Source organism: Pelophylax lessonae (assembly GCF_965119305.1).
Source record: "Pelophylax lessonae genome assembly, chromosome: 7".
Taxonomy (NCBI): domain Eukaryota; kingdom Metazoa; phylum Chordata; class Amphibia; order Anura; family Ranidae; genus Pelophylax; species Pelophylax lessonae.
Window position 1 is genome coordinate 178,906,849 of NC_138774.1, and position 21,443 is coordinate 178,928,291.

At 50.5% G+C, this 21,443-nt stretch overlaps 1 protein-coding gene across 1 annotated transcript in view; it reads left to right on the forward strand.

Annotated features, from left to right (window-relative positions):
• The window catches only part of PSMD5 (proteasome 26S subunit, non-ATPase 5), a 178,497-nt gene that overhangs the window by 126,050 nt on the left and 31,004 nt on the right, over positions 1–21,443 (forward strand). The window contains exon 7 of the mRNA XM_082263579.1: positions 18,517–18,708. Within this exon, the coding sequence (XP_082119705.1) occupies positions 18,517–18,708 (192 nt within the window). The remainder of the gene's footprint in view (positions 1–18,516; positions 18,709–21,443) is intronic.

The window sequence follows — 21,443 nt, forward strand, 5'->3', positions numbered from 1 at the left end:
GAACCTGCGGCCCGCACAATCGTTGCATCCGCCCCCCATTTACAATTCGCTATTGTAACATGAATCCTCCCCCTGGCCAATCAGGAAGCGGGTTTGAAACCCACTTCCTGATTGGCCGAAAAGGCGAACACATGCCATTGGTCGAGGAGGAGGCGGAAGGACTCGAGGAGAAGCCGCCACTGCAGGTAAGAGCACTGGCTTTGTGCATTGAAAGGGGGAACACTGTGGTCAGTCTGCATTGAAAGGGGGCACGCAGTGGTCAATCTGCATTGAAAGGGGGCATGCTGTGGTCAGTCTGCATTGAATGGGGGCACGCTTTGGTCAGTCTGCATTGAATGGGGGCACGCAGTGGTCAGTCTGCATTAAAAGGGGGCACGCTGTGGTCAGTCTGCATTGAAAGGGGGCACGCAGTGGTCAGTCTGCATTGAAAGGGGGCACGCTGTGATCAGTCTGCATTAAAAGGGGGCATGCTGTGGTCAGTCTGCATTAAAAGGGGGCACGCTGTGGTCAGTCTGCATTGAAAGGGGGCACGCTGTGGTCACTCTGCATTGAAAGGGGCACACTATACCCTGATTACTGAAGGCCCCTTTCACACTTTTGTGACCTCAAAGTCACGCAATTTTTTACAGCGTTTTTTGCCACAAAGCAATGCCTATTACATTTATGCATACATTTTGTACGGCCCCCGAATGATGTTACAAAAATGCAAATGGCCCTTGTCAGAAAAAAGGTTCCCCACCCCTGCACTGGATGGACAATCTCAAGGGGTGTTCTCTCTGAATTCCAGTCCGACAATGTCACGGCCGTGGCATATGCCAATCATCAAGGGGGCACCAGGAGTTCCCTGGCGGCTCTGGAGGTAGCCGAGATCCTGCGCTGGGCAGAGGACTACGTCCCAGCCCTATCTGCCGTGTACATTCCCGGCGTAGACAATTGGCAGGCGGACTACCTGAGTCGTCAAACCCTGGATCAGGGAGAGTGGTCCCTGCATCCACAGGTGTTCCACCACACCAGCTGTGTCTCTGGTGGACCTGTTCGCCTCCAGACAAAACAGGAAAGTTTTAAAGTTTGTGGCTCGGTCCAAAGATCCTCTGGCCGACGCAGTAGACGCCCTGGTGGCTCCCTGGAGCCAGTACGGGCTAATTTATGCACTTTATATCTCGCCTGCTACGCAGGGTCAAGTTGGAGGGGATTCCGGTAATTCTGGTTGCTCCCGATTGGCCCCGGAGATCCTGGTATGCCGACGTGATTCGGCTGATGGTCGCAGGTCCTTGGACACTTCCTCTGCGGGAAGATCTTCTATCTCAGGGTCCGATCTTCCATCCTGCTTTACAATCGCTGGCTTTAACGGCTTGTCTGTTGAGGGCAAGGTGTTAAAGGACAGGGGTCTGTCCGATTATGTGATCCCTACCTTACTCAAGGCTAGAAAGTCCACTTCTCTGAAAATTTATCATCGTACGTGGAAAGCGTACATTGCTTGGTGTGAATCGCTGAAACTGCATCCTAGATCCTTTGCTATCAGCAGGATCCTGACCTTTCTACAGAAAGAGGTTGACCAACGTTTGGCGTTGGGCACTCTTAAGTGTCAGCTCTCGGCCTTGGCTGTGTACTTCCAATGCCCTTTGGCTACGCACTCTTTGATTCGTACGTTTCTTCAGGGCATTCGCCATTTGACTCCCCCCAGGAGGTCTCCGTTACCTCCTTGGAACCTTAATTTGGTTCTATTGGTTCTTCAGAAATCTCCTTTCGAGAACATAAGACACATTTCCTTGCTCCCCTTGTCGCAGAAAGTTGGCTTTTTGTGGCTATCACCTCTGCGCGCAGGGTTTCTGAACTAGCGGCGCTATCTTGCCACTCTCCTTATCGGGTAATACACAGGAATAAGGTAGTGTTACGGCCAAATCCGTTGTTTCTTCCTAAGGTGGTTTCAGACTTTCATCTGAACGAAGGCATATTGCTTCCGTCACTCTGTCCGAAACCTTTTCGTAAATTGGACTCTCTGTTTGTGAATATGGATGGACCCCGTAAGGGTCAGGCTGCGTCTGCGGCGACCATCTCTCAACGGATCAGACAGACGGTGGTGAAGGCGTATTCTCTTAAGGGCAAGGTTCCTCCTTTCCCTGTCACGGCTCACTCTACGTGGGCGTTGTGTGCCTCTTGGGCTTTCCGCCATCAGGCGTTAGTAATGCAGGTTTGCAAGGTGGCCACTTGGTCATCTGTACGTACGTTCACCAAGTTTTACAGAGTGGATGTGTTAGAATCCTTGGATGCGTCCTTTGGCCGCAAGGTTTTGCAGGCCGCCATTTAAGGAGCAGTCTACTTTTCCTTCTCTTTTATGGTTTTGCTACAATTGAACCCCAGTTGTTGGTTGTTGGGCTCCATGTTATATAGTTGGCTATGTTAGCCGTGGGAATTGCATTCTTTTAAGTTTGTCCTTTCCCCATCCCTCAGTGGTTACTGTTTTTGGACGTCTATGATTTAAAACAGCAGCTACATCCGTCGGTGGACGAAAGAGAAAACCGGATTTTTTACTTACCGTAAAATCCATTTCTCTTTTTACTTACCGCAAAGTCCACCGACGGACGTAGCTCCCACCCCTCTTTTCTCTGAAGAGTTGGGTTTTTTTTTTTTTTAAATCAGGCAAAAACTTTATTAAAGATGTCAAACAAAACATCAACACACAAAACAAAAAAAAAAAAAAAGAACAGAAATACAGAGTCCAGAATACGTACAATACTCAAGTGCATGAAAAAGCCCGCAGTAATAGCATACATGTTTACCAACATAAATCCCCATATGCGACAGGAAAATATACAATAGTCCGACCCAGCTGCCCCGCACCCCCACCAGATACAACAACCATAAGCAGAGCAGACATTGATCTCTCGTGTAACAATGGTCCCCGGGGCTCACCTCACCCCGCCAGAAGATTGTTCAGGACCAACTCCACCGGGGCAAGCCCCGGCACAGCCAGCCAAGGAGCCCACAGGCGGTCAAATTTGCCCACGCTGCCCCTATGTTGATATATATACTTCTCTAATCTAAGTGTGTCACCCATAGCCGCAACCCATTCCTTAACCAGTGGGGCTCTTGGTGAAATCCATCGCCTCAGTATCAATTTCCTTGCCTGAAACAGAGCTCGCCCGATGGCCTGCAGGGCCAGCTCCGGGGCCTGAACCCCACCAAGAACACCCAACAGACAAACCTTAGGGTCCTCCGGTATCGTAACCCCGAAAGCCCCCGAGAGCGTCGAGAGTACTCCCTTCCAATAGACATGAAGTTTGGGGCAGCGCCAAAGAAGATGCATTAAGTCTCCGTGGTCCCGCAGACATCGACCACAGGTGGGAGAATCTCTCCTCCCCATCCTGAACAGCCGGGCTGGTGTGTAATGAGTCCTGTACAAAATGTAGAGTTGAGACAATCTCTGAGCCACATTCAGAGAGCTCAGCTGCACAGCCTGTAGAGCCTCCTCCCATTGTTCATCCTCAAATACCCCCACATCCGCCTCCCACCGGGGAACCACTCGAAGGGGGTGCCGATCCATGAAGGAGCTCATTAGGAGGGAATAGCAATGGGAAATAAACCCCTTAAAATCAGAAACCGTAGACATAAAGTGAAATATCGGGGCGGGAAAGTGAGTCCAAAGATCATCCCCCCCCCTGGGCCTTAACGGCATGCGCCAACTGTACATAATAAAAGTGCATGGACTTGGGGAGACGAAATTCCTCCCGAAGTGCAGCAAAAGATCTGAGCACCCCACCGTTGAATATATGGGCCATATGAGAGATGCCATGTCCCAGCCACTTAGCCCCGTACGGCAATCCAGCCAGCTCCGGGTATCTGGCATTCTTCCAGATAGGGCTATAGTCCGTATATCCCAATACCTGCTGCAGCTGACGAGCCTTGTTCCAGGTCTTTTGCATAAGGACATAGGTTGGATAGCGCTTACTAGACTTCCCGAATCGCAAGGATTCCAATTGGGCCGCCACATCTCCCCTGCCCACAATGTGGGCCACAAGGCCTGCAATTGACCCCTCTCCCTTCTCACTCATGACCCGTGCAATATGCTGAAGTTGGGAGGCTAAGTAGTACAGCCAGGGATTTGGAACTGCTAGACCCCCAAGCTCCTTAGGTCGCTGAAGGTGCTCCAACTTTATACGAGGGCTCTTGCTCAGCCACAGAAATGATCTAAAAATGGTGTTGACAATCTGGAACAGCCTTAGGGGGACCACGACCGGGGAGTTATGAAGGGTGTAGAGCAGCTGGGGCATGAGAATCATTTTTATGAGGTTGGCCCTGCCCACCAGTGACATGCGCAACCTCGACCAGACCTTTATCTTATCCCTAAAGCGGGCGAGGAGGGGAGATAGGTTAAGACGCGCAAAGTCTAAGGGCTGTGGGGTCACCTGCACCCCCAAGTAACGAAACTCAGTGGAGACAGGAATCCCCGTTACCCCCACTTCCTGGGAACCCTCGGGATCATCGAGCAGCATCAAGGAGGATTTGGACCAATTAATAAGCAGGCCCGAAAACGAGCCAAACGTAGTAATAACCTCCATAGCCTCCTTCAGAGAACCAGAGGTATCACCTAACAGAAGCATGGTATCATCCGCGTATAGCATGATCTTTTCCTCCAATGGGCCGTATCGGAATCCCACTATGTTCTGATTGGACCTAATCAGGGCAGCTAGAGGCTCTATCGCCAGGGCAAAGATTAAGGGGGACAGGGGGCACCCCTGCCTAGTTCCCCTAAACAGGGAGAAGGGATGGGACACCCTACCACCCTCTCGGATAGCGGCCACCGGGGCCTGGTACAACAGTTTTACCCATGAAATAAAGTTCTCACCAAAGCCAAACTTGGACATGACCACCCACAAGTAGTCCCACTCTACACTGTCAAATGCCTTTTGCGCATCGAGTGAGAGCAATGCCCTACTGCCCCCATTGTCCGCCGGGGATTGTATGTTCAGGAATAAGCGGTGCAGGTTAATGGACGTCGACTTGTGCGGCATAAAGCCCGATTGATCAGCATGTACAATGGAAGCAACTACCCGGTTGAGTCGCAGTGCAAGAGCCTTCGCCAGGATCTTAATGTCACTCTTTAGGAGCGAGATAGGACGGTAGGACCCGGGGTCCAGACCGTCCTTCCCCGGCTTCAAGAGGAGGATAACATTAGCCCTACACATAGAAGGCGGCAACCTCATATTCCGCTTGGCCTCCAAAAAGGCCTCCAGAAGATGCGGCAACGTCTCCTCCGCATACTCCTTGTATATCTCCATTGGCAGCCCATCCTCCCCCGGAGCTTTACAGTTAGGGAAGGAAGCCGACGCAGTCTGAAGCTCCTTCAGGGTAAGGGGAGCCTCCAGTTCAGCTCTCTCCAGATCTGACAAGCAGGGCAGGGAGATGGCATCTGCATACTCCGAGAGTTCAGCAGCAGTGTGTCCCTGTCTAGACTGGTATAGGGTAGCGTAAAAAGCCCTCAACACCTCCATAACCCGATCCGGGGTGTTCACGACTCGGCCCCCATCACCCATGAGTGCCCCAATGGACGGCGACGTTTGATGAGAGTGGGCAATCCTGGCCAACAACCTGCCCGTGGTTTCCCCCTCCTCATAGTACGCCTGCCGTTGAAAGAACCTCCTACGTTCAGCCCCAGAGGAATACGAACCAGAGCCTCCTGAGCAGCCAGCCAGCCCTCTCGGTTAGTCTCCGATGGGTCCGCAATATAGCGGGCCTCCAGCTGAGTCGCCAAACCCTCAGCCTGCTCCCCCAGAGCCGCCGTGTTCCTCTTGATGGCCTGTACCTCCCTGATGAATAAACCCCGTAGATAGGCCCTAAAAGCTTCCCACTGTACACCCCGCTCCCCCGCAGCATCATGTACCTGCCAGAACTCCCGCATAGCCTCTCTAAGCCTATCATGTGAGGGGAACAAGTGCAACCAGAAGGCATTAAGTTTCCACGGCGCCCTCTGCAGGGTAGCGGAGGGGCGCACAGCTAGACACAGCACCAGAGGAGAATGATCTGAGACACCCCTGGGGGCATATTCAACCTTGTCAACATATCTAATGGCAGAGGAGGAGCAGAGGCACAAATCGATATGTGATAAAGAGGTGTGGGTTTTAGAAAAGCAGGAGAAGACCCTGGTCCCCGGGTTGCGGAGTCGCCAGATGTCCGTCCAACCCACTTCCTCAGCGAATTTCGCCAAGGCCGATCTGCCCATGCCTCCACTCCCCAGTGCAGAAGAATGTCGGTCCAGCTGAGCGTCCAAAACACAATTAAAGTCCCCCAGTACATAGACCGGAACCTCCGGGTGGCTCAGAGTATAGGATACAAGCTGGCGAAGGACCTCCCCATGGAATGGGGGCGGAATATAAATAAAGGCCAGAATACAGTGTAAGGTATACAATTTACAGTATATAAATACAAACCGTCCCTCCCTGTCAACTAGACTATGATGTTCCTGAAAGTCAAGGGACCGATGGACTAACACACTCACCCCACGAGAGTAGGTGGTGTGCGTGGAGTGGTATTCCCAGCCCGCCCAGGCATAATGCAACCAGGATCGCGACTCAGCATCCAAGTGAGTCTCCTGTAACGAACAGATGGCTGGAAAATGCCTGCGCAGGGTCGAGGAAACCATGGAACGCTTAAGTGGGTCCCTCAGCCCCCTAACATTCCAGGAAATAATCGGGACAGCCGTCATGGTGGGCGACAGAGCAGCACAAGCCCCGGCGGGGCTGGGACACCGATCAGCGGACATCGCACAAAATAGGGTACAAAATAGGGGTCTTGGCTATCACCAGTTAAACATACAGTAAAGGTACAATTCGGACTCCAATTCAGGGAGGTCAACAGGACCTTCCAACTAAACAGTGCAAAAAACCGAGCACCGTGCCGAGGGCGCCCCAACCGGCCACACAGAGTCCAACTGCCAAGGCCCTCGGACACCGGTGTCGCAGACATAGTCCCTGGGGAGCACCCCAGCTCAGCCTCCCCTCCCGTGTAGAGGACAACAGGTCTCATCCACACTGGTGAGGAAGTCAAATACTGTCCAAGAGGGGATGAGAAAAATTACCCCCCACAGAAAAATAAAAAAGGGAGGTGAGGGAGAAGGAAAAAAAAAAACATCCAAAAAGGGGGAAATAAGTCACAAGTACTTACAGGAACCCAAGTTTCTGCCGAATGGACAGAACCTTACAGCTCCAAGCTAGCAAACGGTAGTTCGAGTCCCAACGGTCTCCAGGATATTAGCACCTGCAAAACAGGGGTAGAACAGGGGAAGGGAAAAACAAAAACAGGAGGTAGCAGGAGAGAGGAAAAAATCACAGGTACTTCCATCTCCAGGCTGGGGGCAGGGCCCCCCAAACAGCATCCACCGGGTCATCATCGCAAAAGGGCACCGGAGAAGAATCTTCAGGCCACACCATCTTCCGGAGGCAGCTGACGAGGACGAAGGGAATGCTCATTGTGGTCAATCCACGAGGAAGCTTCCGACGGATCCTCAAAGAAATGATGTTGACCCCCAGCAATAATACAGAGCTTCGCAGGATACAGCATGGCATAAGAGGCATGTAGTTTCTGCAGACGCTGTTTGACCGCGAAGAATTTTGCCCTGCTCCTCTGCACTTCAGCGGAGAAATCCGGGTAAAACGAGACCCGCACCCCATTGTACTGTATATCCCGCCGCTCTCTCGCCAGTCTCAGGATAGTCTCTTTGTCTCTATAATTAAGCAAGCGGGCAAGCATGGTCCGTGGCGGGCGGCCCGGTTGCAGGGGACGAGGGGGAACCCTGTGGGCCCTCTCAACGGCATAAAGAGGGGAGAAGGCATCCCCACCAAAGGTTTCTTTGAGCCAAGAGACCACAAAGTCTGTGGGGTCTCTCCCCTCCACTTTCTCAGGCAGACCCACAATACGAACATTGTTCCGCCGAAGGCGGTTCTCAACATCCTCAGCCCGCTGTTCTAGGGCCCTGGTCATGCCAGCAGTATGGCGGGACTCCCTGGTCAGGGGGGGTAGCTGGTCCTCCAAGTCACTCACTCTCCCCTCCACAGCCGTGGTGCGCTCCCTGACCTTCTGGAGGTCTTGCCGAAGAAGGGACACCGCTTCTGTCAGGCCCCCAAATTGCTTTTTGAGGTGGTCTACATTAGCGTTGCATCTGTTAACTGCCCGCAGGATATCAGCAAGGGTGGGCTGCTCCTCCACTTCCCCGTCACCCTGCTCCATCTCCTCCTCACCCTCAACAGCACAGTCTTCCACTCCAGGGCCACCCACACCCGGGCTGACAGGGCCAGAAGCACCCGCACTGGTACTGGCGTCTGGGGGTCTCCCTTTCCCCACCGAGCCAGGGAACTTCTGTGCATAGTAGCGCATATCGCGCTGCGGCTCTTTGGGTGGATTTTTCGGGGGCTTGGTGGACTTACTGGAGGTGGCGGGCTTCTCAGAGCCTCTCGTCCGCTGCGGCAGGCCGTGCGCGGCGCCATCTTGGGGCCCAGACATCCCGGAGTTCTCCCGCAATTTGCGGCGGTGCATCGCCCGAAGGCCAGCCGGAGGGATCACAGGCGTGTGCCCGATGGTACAAGGATGCCATCGGTACCCGGTGAGCAGCGTAGGAGACCGGGGAAAGGATCGGTGTACGGATCAGAGCGGGAGCTCAATGAGATGCGTCCTCTCACATGCTGTTCCTGGCCAAGCCCTCGGGTTTTGGTTTTTATTCACTGCTTGCAACTAAACAGAAGATACAATGGTAAGGCCAGGGGTAAAACCCAGGGACCCCGCCCCCCTGAGCGTGTCAAAGCCTATGGCTCTACCTGGTCACTCCTAGTGGGAGGGGCTTATTACTCAGCCGTCTATGATTTAAAGCAGAAGCTACGTCCGTCGGTGGACTCAGAGAAATTGATTTTACGGTAAGTAAAAAATCCCATTTTCTCTTTCGTTCATTGGCGGACACTGCTATACCGGAGGGAACACTCTCTCTGTTCCTGCATAGGATGTCAGTTTTAATCTGCCTAGTCAGGAGCTGAATAGGACTTCTGTTGTTCTGGTGGGGGTATCCCCGTCCTTTAATGATCTAGGGGATAGGATGGCGGGGGCTGTGGCCCACAATCTGTATTCCCTGGCGGGGTCTGCACTGGGTACAGTGTTTATGATTGCCCTTGCCACGAAGTCTCTGCGGGCAGAGTTCCAACGCCATGACTTGGTGAGGAGCGAGTCCCTCCTGCCCTGGGGGAGCTGTTGGACAACTTGCGCTGGGGGTGCAATTTGTTGCGATTCCGCGCTGGGCACGGCTCCCTTATTGGGTCACCTGTCGGTTTCGGCAGTGGTTATCTGGAGTATCCTTGGCTGGGGTGTTGGCCTGCGGAATGAGCTTCTAAGAAGACCTTAATGGATCTCCCTTTTCCGGGGAATCGCCTGTTTGGCGCTGCCCTGGATGACATTGTATAAGGGTCTCACGGGGGAAGAGTTACCAATCAATGTCCTAGAGCTGAGAGCGATCCGGCTTTGCCTAGTTCACTGGATCGGGCACCTGCAGCTGTCCAGTGCACATTCCATCAGACTATGCCATGGTCATGGCTTGTGTCATCACCAAGGGGGCATCAACGGTGTCCTTGCGGTCTTGGAAGTGACAGACATTCTTTGTTGGGCGGAGCGCCTTGTTCCAGCTCTCTCCGCTGTTCCCTTTCCAGGTGTGGAAAATTGGCAGGCGGATTGCCTCAGTCGCCAGGTCGTGGATGCAGGAGAATGGTCCCTTCATCTGGAGGTCTTCCAGCGGTTGTGCCTTCGTTGGGGCCCTCCAGACATGGATCTGTTGGCGTCGCATCTACAGGATAGTGCAGAGGTTTGTGGCCTGCTCCCGGGACCCTCTGGCGGATGCACTGGTGGCACCATGGGTTCTGCCATGGGCAAGAACATATGCTAAGTTCAACATGAACAATGCCGAGAAGTTTAGCATGGTCACCTGCGCAAGGATGATGCTGGCATAGTCGTGTAAGTGCGATCACGGATGGGCCAAGGTCAGAATCAGCTGCTGTCTGCCTTTCCTCCTCTCAAGTTGCTGACAAGACTTCTTTGCAGGATTGAGGCGGAAGGGATTCCGGTCATTCACGCGGCTCCGGACTGGCCTTGCCGAGCTTGGTACGCCGACCTGGTCAAGCTGGCCGCAGGTGCTCCTTGGAGGCTTCCTCTCAGGGAGGATTTGTTGTCCCCAGGGCCCATCTTCCATCCTGCTTTACGGTCGCTGGCTTGTCGGCTTGGACGTTGAACGCCAGGTGCTGAAGGGCAAGGGATTACCTGCTTCAGTGATTCCCATCCTGCTTAAGCGTGGGAAGCAACTTCTAGGATGATTTTTTTCATCGTGCGAGAGAGTCGTATATTGCGTGGTGTGAGTCTCTTTGGGCTCCCCCTCGCTCTTGCTCGGTAGCCCGGATCTTGGCTACCCTTCAACGGGGAGTTGATCAAAACTTGGCCTTGAGTTTTCTCAGGGTTTGGGTTTGGGTTTCGGCTTTGGCAATTTTCTTCCAAAGGTCCTTGGCTGTCCGTTCCCTGGTGTGTAACTTCTTGCAAGGGATGCGACGCTTGGTATTTCCGGTGCGACCTCCGTCACCACCTGGGGACTTTGTTTTGGTGCAGTTGGTTCTTCAGAACCTCCATTTGCAAGTATTCGGGGGTATCCCCTGCCTACCTTGTTACAGAAGGGGGCCTTCTTGGTTGCTGTCACTCTGCGCGCAGGGTGTCGGCACTGGCGACACTGTTCTGTCATTCTCCCTATATGTTGGTTCATGGAGACAAGTGGTACTTCGTCTGGATCCGTCCTTCCCTCCGAAGGTGGTTCTAGTGTTCACTTGAACGAGGACATTGTATTACCATCTTGTGTCCTAAGCCCGAACATCCTATGGCATGTGCATTGCATCCTCTGGATATAGTTTGGGCACTCAAGGTGTACTTGGTGACTACTGAATCTTTTTGTGAGTCAGGTTCGCTCTCTGTACTCATGGATGACCTGAGAAATGGGCTGCCTGCGTCTGCTGCAACTGTTTCCAGATGGATTGGACTGACGGTGGTGCAGGCTTATTCAATTACGGGTCAGGTCCTACCTTTCCCTGTTTCGGCGCATTCTACTCGGGCACCTATTGCTTCCTGGGCTTTTTGCCATACAGGCACCTGTGCTTCAGGTTGCAAGACGGCTACCTGGTCGTCTGTTCACACCTTTACTAAATTTTATAAGGTGGATGTGCTGGCATCTGCAGATGCCTTTTTTTGGACGCAAAGTTTGCTGGCTGCTGTCTGGAGTGCTTTGGCCTTCCTTGAGGGTGTTTACTGTTTGTTTCAGGGGGGCCTCATCTTTTGTTCTGATGAGACCTGTGTTGCCTGGTTGGCTATGTTTAGGCCTTGGGGGCTTGTTCTTTTCTTCTGTCCCCCCCCTCCTCAATTTATGGCACTGCTTTGGGACGTCCCTACTGATATGGATCAGAGAACTGCGTTCGTCAATGAACGATAGAGAAAACTAGATTTTTGACTTACCATAAAAGCCTTTTCTCTTAAGTTCATTGATGGATGCAGTACCCGCCCCTCTTTCTTGAGTTGGGTTGGTGTTACTTTTCTAACACTGTTTTAATACAAACTGATATCATATGCAGGAAGAGAGAGTGTACCCTCCGGGACTGCCCATAGGTGTAGCCAGAACGTTTTTTCTGCCTAGTGTCCTACTCCTGTAGGGGGCAGTATAACCCTACTGATAAGGATCAGAGAACTGCGTCCGTCAATGAACTTAAGAGAGTTTTTTTTACGGTAAGTCAAAATTCCAATTTTTCTGCTAGTCAAGATCTAGCTCCTTGCTGAGATCTCTGGTTCTTCCATTTTTTCCTTTTTAAACTGAATTTTTTTCCTTTTGTTGTTTTTTATTCTTTCTACAATCAAGTTGTTCCTGTGAGAACTACAATCAACTGCTGAACTGGGTGACGCACTGGATATGATAGATCCTTACGGTAGTGCCAGTTTGGCCAGCGAGCCTGTGCAGGCTTCTGCTCCGCGTTAGGTCGGCCGCGAGTGGGACACCTCGCGAGGACGCACACGACCTGGTCGTGGCCAGAGTCGCAGCGTTCCTCTGGGCCGCAGCACCCCCTGTCCTGAGATGGGGAGGTGACCTGCCCGGAATGACCCCCGCCTGGTTCCAATGGTATGGTGAGTAGTTTCCCCCTGTCCGTGGGGAAATTAGGGGCAAACGCGTGGCCCTCCCAGGGTCGGTAGCTCTCCCAGGTGTCCTTCCCACCCACGCCCCCCCCCCCCACTAGCGGGGTTCCCCCTGCATGGGCACGCCCATTTTCTCTTCCTTCGGATCGACGTGCTGCATGTGGTTGGCGCTCATTCCCCTTTCTCCCTGCTCTGCTGAGACATGCTGGTGGTGAGTCTCAACCAGGATCTCCCTGCCTATTGCAGTGTTCCTGGGACTTGTAGTTCCATGGGAATCAGCGCTGCTGGGGTTGTTTTTCACGGCTTATTGTATAAATTATACTGCGTTTTTTTTCTCTACTGAGGCACCATGGTGTCATGGAGCCTGCAGAACATATCTCACCAGTGGACCCACTCTCAGAGGCGGGGGTATGAGTTGGCTGCCGCGGAAACAAGTCACCCCATGGGGTCCGCGTCCAAGCTCTTCCAGTGCTGTGATAGTGAGGACGATTCCTCTTCCACCACCTCTGTGCAAGAAAAAGCGCTTGTAGAGGCACTGATTGTGTCAGTGCGAGAAACTTTAAAGATGGAGGACTCAGTGGATGCTGCGTCAGCCGCTCCAGTGCATTTGGCACCCGCAGCTTTTATGCCAGAATTTGAAAGAAGGTCAGCATCCACATGAAATGGCAGAGCTGGTGGACCAGTTAATACAGGGGTTGCAATATATTTGTGATGCCTCCTTGGATACAGCCCCGTTAGCCTGCAGGGTGTCGGTGACAGCGGTAACTTTACGCAGCCTGATCTGGTTGAAATGTTGGTCTGTGGACCAGGCCTCCAAAAAGGTTCTGACAGATCTGCTCTTCGTAGGGGACTGCCTGTATGGAGCCTCCATTAAGAAGTCATAAAGGGGCTCACGGGAGGCAAGAGCACTTTGCTTCCGCAGGTTACGAAGAACAGAGAGCCTCGCCGCAAACCTGGTCCTGTTTTTTCGGCTCACAATTGGCTCTTTTGTCCCACGGTGTCACAGGACAAGGGTTCAAAATTCTCTTGCCCCTTCACAGGGGGTTCCAAGAGATCCTTGAGTGGTAAGTCCAAGGCGGACTCCTCTGGCCTCGCAAAGAAGCTCTCCTCCGCCTCAAGGGACTCCCTCACCCTTATTGTGGGGGGAGGGGGAGGGGTGTCTTCATTTCTTTCTGGACCCATGGACCTTGTTCATCCAAGACAAATGGGTACTCGAGTTGATTTGGTCCAGTTACAAGATCAAGTTTTGATCCTGGCAAGGTTCTTCCCTTTCAATTTGCGTCTGTCCGCGGAACGGCTCCAAGGCCTTCTAGGAGCGGTACAGGACTTGTTGTCACAATGGGTAATAGTTCCAGAGTCGGAACATTTTCAAGGGTTTTATTCAAACCTCTTCAAGGTATCCAGGAAGGAGGGGAAGGTTCTTCCAATCCTGGGTCTCAAGGCCCTGAACCACTTTGTGTGGGTTCAGAAATTCAGAATGAAACCTATTCTCACGGTTGTGGCTTCCTTTCCTCAAGCGGACTTTCTAGCCTCTATCGACAACAAGGACGCTTACCTTCATATCCCGGTCTACATCGGGCATCAGCGTTTTCATTGCATTTCCATAGGCGAGGAACACTATCAACCGTGGAGTTACCCTTTGGTCTCCCCTCAGCTCCTCGGGTGTTCACAAAAGTGTTGGCTCCGGTGTTAGCCTTGCTCAGACAGCGGGGGATTTCTGTACCGGGGTACCTGGACGATCTTCTTCTGAGGGCGGAATCATCATCTGTCCTGAAGGAGGATCTGGACATCACGGTGAGAACTCTGCAGGAGTTCTGCTGGACTCTGAATTTTCAAAAGTCAGCATGATCCCATCCAGCAAGTTGGACTTCCTGGGGCTGACTCTGGATTCAGTCTCATCACGGGTGCTTCTCCAAGAAACAAAACTCTTGAAATTGCAGCATGCGATTTAGCTCCTGTTGTCCAATCACCGGTCATCTCTCAGAACTTGTATGCAGGTGCTGGGCCAGATGGTCTCCACCTTCGAGGTCATCCCATTTACTCAGTTCCATACCATACTTCTGCAAAAGGAGATTCTAACCAAATGGAACAAGGATCCACAGTCTATGAACAATATGATCCTGTTGAGTCGGGGTGGGAGAAGGTCTCTGCTTTGGTGGCTCCGTTTCCCGGCGCTGTGACAAGGGAAATCCTTCCTTCCCCTGTTTCGGACAGTGGTTACCACGGATGCCAGCCTGTGCGGGTGGGGAAAGGTCCTGGGCACGGAATCAGCCCAAGGGTTTTGGTCTCGGGAGGAGTCCAACCTGCTGATCGACATCCTGGAAATTTGAGCGATCAGGCTTTGCCTGTCCCAGTGGATGGTTCGTCTGCAGGGGTGTCCGGTAAAGATTGAATTAGACAACCCCACTGCTGTGGCATATATCAATCACCAAGGGGGCACCAGAAGTGCCCTAGTGGCCAAAAAAGTGCCCGGTATTCCACAGTGGGCAGAACGTCTTGAAATTGCAGCATGCGATTAAGCTCCTGTTGTCCAATCACCGGTCATCTCTCAGAACTTGTATGCAGGTGCTGGGCCAGATGGTCTCCACCTTCGAGGTCATCCCATTTACTCAGTTCCATACCAGACTTCTGCAAAAGGAGATTCTAACCAAATGGAACAAGGATCCACAGTCTATGAACAATATGATCCTGTTGAGTCGGGGTGGGAGAGGGTCTCTGCTTTGGTGGCTCCATTTCCCGGCGCTGTGACAAGGGAAATCCTTCCTTACCCTGTTTTGGACAGTGGTTACCACGGACGCCAGCCTGTCCGGGTGGGGAAAGGTCCTGGGCACGGAATCAGCCCAAGGGTTTTGGTCTCGGGAGGAGTCCAACCTGCTGATCGACATCCTGGAAATTTGAGCGATCAGGCTTTGCCTGTCCCAGTGGATGGTTCGTCTGCAGGGGTGTCCGGTAAAGATTGAATTAGACAACCCCACTGCTGTGGCATATATCAATCACCAAGGGGGCACCAAAAGTGCCCTAGCTGCCCAAAAAGTGCCCAGTTTTCCACAGTGGGCAGAACGCCTTGTTCCAGCGATCTCTGCTGTGTTTTTTCCAGGGGTGGAAAATTGGCAGACGGACTACCGCAGTCGTCAGGCATGGTGTCCAGGCGAATAGTCCCTTCACCCGGAGGTTTTTCAGCAACTCTGTCTCCCGTGGGGGACCCCCGATGTGGACCTGTTGGCCTCCTGTCTCAACCAGACGGTTCCGAGTTTTGTGGCTAGGTCTCAGGATCCACTGGCAGACTCCTCAGACGCTCTGGTGGCCCCTTGGGGACGGTATCGTCTGATTTTTGCCTTCCCTCCAATACAACTTCTGCCAAAATTTATGTGCAGAATTGAGGCAGAAGAGATTCCAGTGATTCTGGTGGCCCCAGACAGGCCTCGTCGGTCCTGGTACACGGGCCTGGTAAGACTGGAAGCCGATGCCCCTTGGCGGCTTCCTCTCAAAAAAGATCTTCTGTCTCAAGGACCGATCTTCCATCCTGTTGGCTTTAACGTCCTGGCCATTGAAAACCAGGTACTGTAGGATAGGTTTGTCGGAATCAGCGATTCTGATTGACTCTGTTGAAAGCTAGGAAATCTACTTCTAGAAAGGTTTACCATTGAGTTTGAAAATCGTATATTACTTGGTGTGAGTCTCGTGGGGGTCCCCCCCCCCCCCCCCCGCTTTTTCTTGTCATCATGTCTGCTGGAGTTTCTACAAAAAGGTGTAAATTAGCGTTTGGCTCTGGGCACCATTAAGGGTCGGATTTCAGCTTTGACAATCTTCTTCCAAAGAATCCTATGGTTCACACCTTCGTGCAGAGAGTTCGCCATTTGGCCCCACCAGTGCGGTCCCTAGTGCCTCAGTGGGATCTTAACCTGGTACTGTCGGTTCTCCAAAGACCGCTTTTTGAGAATATTCATGAAATTCCTTTACTTACCTTGTAACAGAAAGTGGCTTTCTTGGTGGCTATCACCTCTGTATGCAGGGTCTTGGAGCTTGCTGTGTTGTCCTGTCGGTCTCCTTACCTGGTGGTTCACAGGGACAAAGTTTTTTTTTTTGGCCCTGTCAGTGGTTCTTTTCTAAGGTCGTTTCGGGGTTCCACTTGAATGAGGACATTGTGTTACCTTTGTTATATCCTAAGCCAAAGCACCCGAAAGAGGTTGCTTTGCATTCTTTGGATGTGGTCCGGGCCATCAGGGTGTACTTGAAGGCAACTGAACCTATTCGGAAATCAGATTCCTTGTTAATTCTTACAGATGGTCCCCGTAAGGGGCAGGCTGCATCTGCTGTGACCATTTCCAGATGGATCAGGCAAACGGTGGTGCAAGTCTATTCAATTAAGGATCAGGTTCCTCCTTTCCCAGTTGAGGCGCATTCCACAGGGGCGCTTAGTGCCTCCTTGGCCTTCTATCATCAGGTTTTGCAAAGTAGCCACCTGGGCGTCTGTACACACATTCACCAAGTTCTACAAGGTGGATATTTTTGCATCTGCAGGTGCTGCCTTTGGCTGCAAAATTTTGCAGGCCGCTGTGGCAGAGACTTCTGCCTCTTGAGGGTGTTTTTTTCTGGTAGGTGAGCTCCAGTTGTTCCTGGTTGAGCTTCTGTTTTACCTGGTTGGCTAAGTTTAGCCCTTTTTTTTTTTGGAAAATTTGTTTATTGCTGTGTTTTTTTTTTTTACATCCCTCATGCTGATACTGCTTTGGGACGTCCCTTCTGTCAAATGAAGATATGAAGCTGTGTCCGTCAATGAACTAAAGAGAAAACTCGGTTTTTGTCTTACCGTAAGATCCTTTTCTCTGATTTTCATTGACAGACACAGCACCCACCCCTCTGTGGAGTTGGGTGATGTATTCTTCTGACACTGCTTGTTACAACACTGAGATCCTAGAACAGGAAGTGGGAGTATACCACCTGGGACTTCCCTATATGCATAGTTAAGCTTTGTTAATCCTTTTCTGCCTAGTGTGCTACTCCTAGGAAGAGAAGCGTAGTCCATCTGTCAAATGACGATATGAAGCAGTGTCCGTCAATGAACATCATAGAAAAGGATTTTACGGTAAGGCAAAAATCCAGTTATTCGGCGTTTATCAAGGTTTTTGACCCATAAGCTTTTGTGGGAGTATAGTTTTGCTAAAAAAAAAAAAAAAAAAAAAAAAAAACGCTACAGCTGAAAAAAGCTAAAAAAAAAAAAAAAAAAGCTAAAAACGCTACTGGAAAAAAGCTGAAAATCTCCTTCTACAGCTACACCTTATTACTGCCGTTTTGATAATGTCCAATGTGCGAGAGGACTATAAACGCCAGTAGAAAGCTGTAGGTATAGAAGGAGTTTTTCAGCTTTTTTGCAGCAGCGTTTTTCAGCGTTTGCTAGCTTTTTTCAGCAAAACTATTTTTTTTGGCATTGTTCAGCGTTTTTTTTTAGAGTTAGAGTATTTTTTACAGCTGAAAAACTCCTCTCAAAACCCACTAGTTATGGGTTTTTTTTCCATCCAGAAAATGCCCCCACCAAAAACTGCTAATAACAGCCTATGTGTGCATGGACACATAGGATAACATACTGGGGAGTTTACTGGCTGCAAAAAAAAAAAAAAAAAACGTCTGATGCCAAAAACAGCAGCTGTAAAAACGTCCAGTGTGCATGAGGCCTTAGGCACTGGGTGTTTAGGGACAAGTTACACATGGAGTATCAGTTGGGAATTTATATTTCAGTGATCAGGCTAAAGTTAGGGAGATGACTCAGGAGTGATTAGTGCTGTTATCTTATCAGCATAGTACGGTAGGGTTGGTTTGACTTGCAAGACCAGCTGAAAAGAATTATGTGTATTTTGCACAGTTAAAATATGCTTTTAGCCCCAAAGTTGATGTTTTGTATAATTTATTTATTACAGGTACTTATATAGCGCTGACAATTTACGCAGCACTTTTACATGTATATTCACATCAGTTTCTTCCCTCAAAGAGCTTACAATCTAAGGTCTCTAACTCCTTTTCATCCATACACCTGCTATTAGAAATGTATATTTTCAATATAGGATGTTGCTACTCCACATAAAACAGTTAAGGACTGGTCCTAGAAGATGTTCTAGTACAGGGATATGCAAACTGTGGCCCTCCTGATGTTGCAGAACTACAAGTCTTATGAGGCATAGTAAAACTCCGACAGCCACAAGCATGAAACCCAGAGGCAGAGGCATAATGGGACATGTAGTTTTGCAAAAGCTGGAGGACAACAGTTTGCATATCCCTGTTCTAGTACAATAAGCTTTTCTGCCACTTACTACTAATTCTGCATTTTTTTTTCTCCAGGCCTGGTGAAATTCTTTGGAAATTTGGCTGTTATGGACAGTCCACAGCAAATCTGTGAGCATTACCCTGCATTCCTGCAGAAAGTCTTTGACATGGCAGAAGGTCATGAGACCACCATGATTGGAGTGGCTGTGGACACACTAAGAATTATGGGTTCCACTGTGGAAGGGAAACAAGTTCTACAGAAGACTGGTGTGTGGTCTTTTCTGTCAGTTGTGTTCTGTTGATTTAAAGGAAAATACCGCTTAATTTCAGTAATTGTGCAATTTATTGCATTAATGTTTACCCGAAAGTGTTGTTTATGCCACTTAATATGTTTTACCTAGTAATAAGTGAACAGTAATCGGCCATCACCCTGTGCTACTAAGCAAAACAATCCCCTGTTGGTCAGCAGACACTATTACAGATAATTTATGTGCCTCTGTTCTGTGGGTATTAGGTTTGAGCATTTCCTAAAAGCTTTCTAAAGAAGTGTTGGAAGTCTTGCCTTTACTGTACCTGTATGATCATTCCAGATATGATGGGAAGTAATATTGAACCCTTGTATACTTCTAGACCATGGCTGAATTTTGGATGTGAAGGCGTCTGTGTGCATGTGTGTGTTTCTCTTTATTTTCCTTTATTTTTTCTTTTCTTTCCCTTGCTGGTTCTTTTTGTTTCTTGGCTGTACCACTGCACATTACGTGAACATTATTACCATATAACTGTACTGTTGAATCAACAGGGCACTTGGAAGGTATATAGTGTTTGAATGAGTAGTGTTACTGCAGGAGTGCACAAAAGTTCTTTCATTTCTTTTAACAGGAAGAGGGGTGGTACTTTTTTGTATTTTCTTTACTTTTGTAAACTTACGAAACTCAGTAAAGCTGTATCTGATAAAAAAAACAAATATAATGGAAGGTAACCCCTTTCATTCCAGGCATATTTTACCCCAAGCCCAACTTTAGGGACAGCAGTTAGCCAGGTAAATAGCAGGTGATGAGCATTCTGGGATATCCTGACTACAGATTATATAGAAGTTTGATCAAAGCTGACTGAAGAAGTGGAAATCAATATTTCTCTTACGTCCGACAGTCGCCGCCTCCTCTAAGTCATCACTATTGGGTATTGACTTCCGCTCCGCAGGAGTAGCTAGGCATAACACTTAGTCAAAAGAACAAAAGCATTTGCATAGACACAACCATGGGGGCTGTCCCACTGGTCAATACCCCCCTGCAGTGACACTTCCAACTCAGTTTGTTTCTGCCTAGCGTCAGGAGTAGTTAGGCTTTCCCTGTGCTGGGGCTACAGTCTCAGTCTTTCTAATCTTTTATTTGATTTTCTTTGAAAATGTCAGTTTTTTTCTTTGATTTACTAGCTGTTTATTTTGTCAGCTTTAGTTTTAGTCGGATCTTCGGATGGAGATGGATTATTGTGGAGCTGGAATTCGGACTGACCGCCCTGGTTCTCCAGGGCAGAGGGTCAGAGGGTCCCCCAGCCCGCCATTGAGCGTTCAGCCATGTGTTCGTCCTGGCATTATGAACGACCCATCCCTGCTCGCAGCAGGGATGCAGCCTGTGAGGTGGCTACCTCACTGGACACATCTGCGGTGCTGCAGTGTTCTGTCCTTGGCAAACGGCATTCCCTGTCAGATGAGGACAGCGGCTTTCCGTTCATAGAGGCACCCCACGCCATCTGGTACAGGTAAGTACTTCTGTGTGGGGCCTCTGTCTGGGGTGGCAGTCCTGTGTTGTTGTGTGTCCCCCATGTCTGTGCCTGTGTGGGGCTCCCTGTGGCGATCCCTGCGGGGGTCTTTTGTACATGCGCTGCGGTGCTGTGTATTGTTGGGGGCCCCTTCCCCTGTGTCACTTCGGTGTTTTTTCTGGGGGTGCAGACGATGTGTGTGGCGGCCGCAGCGGTGAAAAACCGTGCGGTCCGCCATTTTTACTATGGGCATGCATGTCTGGCTTCACTGTGGGCTACATTACATGCTGTTTTGGCGCCATCTGACGCCATCTTGCGTGTGGCAGACCGATCGTTCCAAGCACATGTTCGGCGGCCATTTTCCCGAAGCCTCCCATTCAGTTCTATAGGCAGCCATTTTTCCTGGGTTATTGCAGCTTATAGTTCAGCCTCTTTTGACCTCACTTCCTTTTCCTCTGAAGCAGCGATCGATGTGGTAACACTCTGTGGGGCTCTGCAGACTGTCTCTTCCATAACTTTCTGTTTTGTCATTCCTGGCTCAGTTTCTTCTCCTTTTGGGGATCTTTAATCACTGTACATATAGCGGTGGGCTGCGCACTTCGCAGCGGTATTAAAGGGCCAGTACATTTTATTGCACTGTTGTTTTTTTCTAACTTGGGCGATGGATTCTCAGGACAGCAAATTTCAAATTTCAGTCCTGCTGGAGCCCCTGTTATACCTGACTTGACCGCCGTAGTGGCGTCTTTAGTGTCCAAAATGGAGGTACTGATGGCTGAACGTGATGCTAGGAAATGACCCAGATTGTCTATCTCCTCTGATTCAGATGGTGATGTGGCTGCGGTGGCGGGCGTGCCCTTTTCAGGGTCTCGCTCATCCTTGGACCCTCTGGGGTCTGAGGGGGAGGCGGAGGGGGTTGATGTTTCTCCCCCGGGGTCGCCTGAAGAACGCGCGACCATGGATGAGTTGATTGTTTCTGTAAAAGAAACACTACACTTGGAGGATGAGCCCAGTCCTCCGGGCATTGTGTCCTCTTTTGGTACACATAGGACCCGCAAGTCGGCGCAGGTTTTTCCCTGTCCCGCTGAGTTTCATTACACTGTAAATGAACTGTGGCACACTTTAAAACGTCCATTTATAGTTCCTAGTCGGTTTAAACTGCTTTATCCCTTTGCGCCGGCTATGGAATCGCGATGGTGTGTGCCTCCACAGGTGGATCACACTGTGGCCGTCTTAAACAAGGCTAC